The sequence below is a fragment of the Gigantopelta aegis genome, chromosome 5 (genome assembly GCF_016097555.1).
Source record: "Gigantopelta aegis isolate Gae_Host chromosome 5, Gae_host_genome, whole genome shotgun sequence".
Classification (NCBI taxonomy): domain Eukaryota; kingdom Metazoa; phylum Mollusca; class Gastropoda; order Neomphalida; family Peltospiridae; genus Gigantopelta; species Gigantopelta aegis.
The window spans coordinates 4,495,597-4,502,231 of NC_054703.1; the positions used below are offsets into that span (position 1 = coordinate 4,495,597).

The following is a 6,635-nucleotide window of genomic DNA, read 5'->3' on the forward strand; positions in this document are numbered from 1 at the left end:
TTTCGTAAAAATGATATCTAGCGAAAACGAGTGTGGTATTTTATTTATTACCCTCCTTTAAATCACGCAAATTATGAAAAATAAATACATCAATCAATCAATTTTGTAGCCTATTTCAAGACCGGATGTTGATTTGCATAACTAGCCGGTGCACGACTACGTACCGCCGCATTGAGAAATAGTTCGTTGTACTTCCGCTACTTCTCAGTGACGTTTTCAGGGGAGTGGTGTAGACGTACTTCCCCTTAAATTTCCATCGGGTTTCATTTTTTAATTTAAAGAAAGCTGTAAGGTACATGCATCTATAATATATGTTTATTTTCATATTGGGTGAAAAATGGGTAAAACTAATGCATAATTCCATATTTTAACAAAACGCCCTCAAGAAACAAATGTTCCACTTACCCCACTGGTTATGCTAATAATGATGAATTCACAAATCACAACTGACAATAACAATTTGTTGACCAAAAATCCAACCAATAAGAGAATAACAAGTGTTTTTGCAGTTAATGTCGACGACAGTCACTTTTCGCTCCCTTGTTTTGGCTTTCTTTGTACACAATAGATATAGCATATCTTACCGTAATTTCACTTGAAATCCATATTTCGTAAAATGTACAATTTTTCAATCACAGAATTTTCTTCAAACACATTCAGGTGCTTCAGTAATGTTCGAAAACAAAAAATCAATAGGTATTTTGCATTGGATTTTTTCCAGCATTCTTAAAACGGAAACGTCATGTACCCAGTTTTTGGTTATTGTAAGGAGGTGCAAAGTGACGTCATTGGAATTCTGACGTCATTCAAATTCAAAATTAGCTATATTATTACAATGCATCGCCACATTAAAATAAAAACTGGTCTACTAACCTTGACCCCAGTTAAATTTCTACAACAAGCAAACAACGCTGTTTACAGGTCGGTATATTTTACTTTTTCATAATTCTACAAAAAATATTAAGTTTAAGTTTAAAAAAATAAAAAACTACCTTTTGTCAAATATATCATATGAAAAAAATTAACGTTGGATATGTTTCATTTATTGTGTACGAAGCCAAAACAAGGGTCCAAAAAGTGACTGTCGTAGACCTTAATAATGATGAATTCACAAATCACAACTGACAATAACACTTTGTAGACCAAAAATCCACATAATAAATAAAATGAATATGTTTAATTATTGTTCTATTCATTCTTTTATTTTTATTTTTTATTTAAAAATATTTCTCGTGCGGTCCAGTTTACATCAACTTTTAATGAATGACATTTGTAGTAAAAGTTGTGGATGTTACTGACCGTGACATTAATTATGAATGAAAAAAATAGTCCCGTTATGCTAATAAGGTCGCTGTCCAACCAATCGAAATTAACTCTGTTCCCTGTTGACAAATCAAAATACAGTTTGTAATACGCACCTGGTGGTGCGTACGAAATTTGTACGACACCGCTATATCTTCACCAGGAGGGTAATAATGCAACTTATCATCAGGGAACCTCCAACAAGTCCCCTCTGTTCTATTGCCTTGTGATTGGGAGGGTTACGTACTGAAATGAGTTTTATTTGCTGCATTGGCTATATAATGAGTGGTTTGGGTCTCCAGCAGATTATACAGAAAGCGTATGCATTTATTTCTGTCAATCATATACGGAGAGGAAAGAGTAAAAGTACAACTTGTTCTTGATACTGCCATACAAGATTTGCTTGTCTCTCGAACGTTTAAAATTACATTGCCCTATACTGAATTGGGTAACGAGCGCAGTCCTCAAAGTGTTGAAGATGAAACCGTAGCTGATTTCACAGTTGACATTTCAAACGTAGATATCGAAATACACACCCAGGTAGAAGATGTGAGGGTAGACGAGGAAAAAGGATACCAAAGAAGAACTATTTTTAAGAATGCGGCTGTTAGTTCTATCTTACTCACAAGATGCAAGATCTGGAAAAAGACAACCTTGGAGTATACTTTATGTTCAAGATTCGTCATCATGTTCTATGAAGACGTCATCGCTTTTGGGCTGAATTTTCTTCCCTCGATTACCAATGTTCAACAATGTATGCTGCCGGTGATGCCGATAAGGTGATTTCCAAAGCAGCTGGTGCATGCATACAGCTGGTCATTTATCGGTGAAGACACAGACCTTCTTATCGTCTTGTACCGCTATGCTGCTATTAAATCAAGCAAACAATACTTTTAGACTAACAATATAAACCAAAGTGTGGGATATCTAGAAAATGAAGATGGTGCTTAGGCAAAAAATGTGTTGCTTACTTCTTGTAATATCCGCAATTAGTTTGTGATAAAACATCAAAGCTTGTTTGTATTGAAAAGGGAGAAGTCCTCAAAAATATTTTTGCCCACCAAAATTACAAGTTTTGTTGCATACTTTCTGAAAGAAGATTTAAGCAAAGACATTGCAGTTAAGTATGATTTACACAGCTGATGCAGAAAACAATTTTAGAAATTATCTGTACAAGTTCAAACCGTGCCTCCAAATCAAATGTTTAGTTTTTTTTACAATATCGACACTGGATTAGCGTAGATGATAATGATGCTGAGTTAGATCCATAGGAAAGCTGCTTGAGATAATTTGCTATAGGTGTTTTAAGTTGACATGCGACACAAAACGATGGACGGATATGGAATGTTCTGTCGGTTGCGGAGAATGACGAGTGGTTCCAATTCTCAACAAAGAGACTTAAAGTAACCATGAAAAAAAAAAAAAAAAAAGTGCCAGTGACATAACAAATAGACTGAAAGTAGCCGCGAATAAACCTAAAAATACAATGACAGTGACATATCAAATACACTGAAAGTAGCCGCGAATAAACCTAAAAATACATCAACAGTGACGTATCAAATACACTGGAAGTAGCCATGAATAAACTCAAAAATACAGTGACGTATCAAATAAACAGAAAGTAACCGTGAATAAACTTTTTAAAAATGCAGTGACGGTGACATATCAAATGCACTGAAAGTAGCAATGAATAGAACGGAATTAGTGATTGAATAAATTTACATATATATATAATCTAGACACATCTACGTTAAATGACAGATGGCGGCTTCCAATGCCGTTGTATTTGTGGAATTAATATTTGTATGCAATGTTTAGCATGATGTGTAGTAGTAGAGTAGTCCTGAGTGCACAAAGATCCTTGCGAAGTGCAGCGTCGGTCAAGTATAAAAAAGCGGTCATAAGTACAAATCAAGAGATAAGAAGTTATCAGAACGGTCAGAAACTGTTAAAACGGCCTTGCATTATTATATTATAGATTACACAAATGCACAAAGAGGGACAGTACAATAACAGAAACACACAGAAAACAGTTAACAATGATTTTAAAAAGTGTATGTTTACAATGCTCAAATTTAATAGTTCACAAATATGTATATAAATCACCTGAGTAACAAAACACATACCATCAATATCTCTAAATTAATTTATTCATGCATATTATTACAATTTAAATCACTTTTAATGTAAAGATATGAAAAATTGTGGATTTGCCGAAGGGGAGATAATTATGGCGATATTGTGACGTCATAGATTTAATTTTTTTTTACAAAATTATATTTTACAAAAAAAGTAGTCTGATATCTTTAAGATGATAAATAATTTAAGAAAATATACCAATTAATAAGAAAGTTATTTTGGAAAATATATCCCTACCCTCTAATAAAACACTCACCAATATTTCTCATATGGGTCATATACATACAATTTTATGCACTTTCCCCCTCGACTAGCCTTGATATTTTTAATATGTTGTAGATGAGGTATTTCGGATTTTAAAAAAACATTAAAATCAATTCTGTTGCAATTACTTGTGGGTCGACCACTTTTTTGAGCTAATTTGACTGGACTAGTAGAACGTCTAAAAAATAAAATAAATAATACAAATCTAAGAAATGCCGCAGTGTGTGATAAAAAAAAAGAGAAAGAAATGTTTTATTTAACGACGCACTCAACACATTTTAATTACGGTTATATGGCGTCAGACATATGGTTAAGGACCACACACATATTGAGAGAGGAAACCCGCTGTCGCCACTTCATGGGCTACTCTTTGCGATTAGCAGCAAGGGATCTTTCATATGCACCATCCCATAGACAGGATAGCACATACCACGGCCTTTGATATACCAGACATGGAGCACTGGCTGTGGCGAGAAATAGCCCAATGGGCCCACCGACGGGGATCGACCCTAGACCGACCGCACATCGAGCGAGCGCTGTACCACTGGGCTACGTGCAGCCCCTAAAAACGAAGATAAACAGTCCATGTACTCGCTGTCATATCGTGGCTTCCACCCATGGGTGTCATTTACTGAAGAAAAGGGGTGGAGGGGGGCGTTTATGACCAATTTTTTTTTTTAGCAAGCGCTGTTCACCCAGAACAAACAGATGTCTGGTGCATTTCAGGGCCGTAGCTAGCGGAGAGTGGGATGGAGAGGCAGTTGCCCCCCTCCCCCCCCAAAAAAAAGAAGAAAGTATTACAAAAAAAAAATCTGGTAAAAATGATAGAAACTTAAAGAAAATCATTTCAGGTGTTTAATTTGTAATAACTGTTTTTACATTTCAAGTGTATAATTTGTTATAGTTTTTACATTCCAGGTGTTTCATCAGTACCAGCATGAAGGTTACTACTTTTGACATCTTCTTCCAGGCATTGATGCTAATATTAGGTTTGTACTCCAATGTGTACTTAATTCTGGTTTAATTCTCACCATGTTGCAAAAGTAGAAACCAGTAGTATCCAGGTCTGTATAGACCAATGACCTACTTTACGTGACCTTGACCTTAATGTCGTCACAGCCTTGTCACATGACCTCGTCCTACTGACTGCCCTGACCTCTTTAGACTGGCCCTGACCTACTTAGCAACGCCCGTGTCCCGTGTGGGATGGTGCATATAAAAGATCCCTTGCTACTAATGGGAAAGTGTCGAAATTATGTTTGACATTCAATAGCCAATGATTAATAAATCGAGGTGCTCTAGTGGTGTCGTTAAACAAAACCTACCGCTTGTAAGGTCTCGAGTAGTGGTAAAACTGATGGTTCTGGCGCAGTTTGGCCCATTCATTTAACATGGGGGAGGTGTTACCCTCTCGGCGTCACCCTCCCAAGAGGCTTACTAATGGCGATTTTAGAAAACGGGGAAATCCCATACCGCGTCAACTAACCAGGAAATACACCCCCCCCCCCCCCCCCCCAATACTCTACACCAAGTAATGGGTAAACATAAGAAACCATTCCATAAACACTAAGTTCAATGCCAAGACATGTATTAACATAAAAGATGGCTATTACGCTATTAATAAATAACATAAGACAAACATACATTTCCCCATGTTCATCATGAGTGGATCACAGGTCATGGGGTCCTGCGCCCACCCTTACAATATATTGATCTAATTCTAGGCATGCTTCTATACAATTATTGTAGCATTTACAAGTGTTCAACGTCAGATGCCTTCACCCAAGAATTAAATTTCGTGGGCCAGTTCAACCACTTGACATAGTGTTTTTTGTTCGGTCCACGTCCTCTTGTCTTTAGAATCTTCTCGACTTTCCAGAGATTGTCTTCTTTCACATCAATCTGTTGGAGTTCAGGCTGGTAGAAGGTTCCCAAGATTTCATCACCATCGTAGTCCTTCACTCGATACAGAGGTAGTCCACCGCGTAATAGGGTGTGGCTGATGGTGAAGATTTCTCCTGTCCACTTCTCGTCATATTCCCCGAGTGAATCCTCAGATGAGTGAGTCTCACTTTATCTCCAACCTTGAATTGGAAGTGCTTCTTCTTTGTTTTCACTTCTTCCTTGGGCCAATACATTTTCCACCAAATGTTGGTTTCTTTCTCAGCAGTGACTTTGTCTGGAGCCATACCGATTGTCCTGTGATAGGTGGAGTTATAGTTGTTGGCAAAAGTCTGCAGACGATCAACGTACTCATAGGACTGTTTATAGGTAAAGTACCGGTATATCCTTGTCTTGGTGGTTTTTAAAACTCTTTCTGCCACAGCCGCTTTGGTTTCGTTGTTGGTGAGTAGATGCTGGATGTTCCTTTGTTTAAGAAGTCTCTGAACCTCTCGAGCTCTGAACTCTTGACCTCGATCCGTGCGAATTCGTTTCGGTTGTCTCCCTTCTTGAAATGCATCTTCCAAAGCTCTAGACACTGTCAGGCCTTTCTTATCTCTCAGTGGTCTCAACCATAGGTGTTTGGAGAACACGTCCATCACCACCAACACACATGTATAACCTCTGTTATACTTGGCAAATTTCACCATGTCCATGAGATCAGCTGACCACTGGTCATCAATTCCAGTAACTACAATCTTGTTTCTGGCAAACTTTCTTCTGATTGGGCGTTGTAAACTATAAGCTTCTTGCCTTTGCAGCCATTTTCTGATATTGTTTTTGCTGATGACATACTTCCCGGCTCTTCTGACATATCTATACAGTTTATCTGAACCAGAAAAACTAGCTGGGTTGGTTGGATCATAATAAATGTCTTTCAAGTAGTCTTCACACATGATCCTAACTCTTGAGTGGTGTCAACATTTGTGATACTTATTTACAAAAGGAGACGTTTTATATAGTCTAGTTGGTATCTTCATCATCAGATT

General features: G+C 37.3%; 1 protein-coding gene across 1 annotated transcript in view; it reads left to right on the plus strand.

Moving 5' to 3' along the window:
- The first annotated feature begins 878 nt into the window (after nt 1–878).
- The window catches only part of LOC121373403, a 23,149-nt gene continuing 17,392 nt past the window's right edge, over nt 879–6,635 (plus strand). Inside the window, exons 1-2 of the mRNA XM_041500049.1 lie at nt 879–921; nt 4,624–4,694. Of these exons, the coding sequence (XP_041355983.1) occupies nt 4,643–4,694 (52 nt within the window). The 5' untranslated portion in view covers nt 879–921; nt 4,624–4,642. The remainder of the gene's footprint in view (nt 922–4,623; nt 4,695–6,635) is intronic.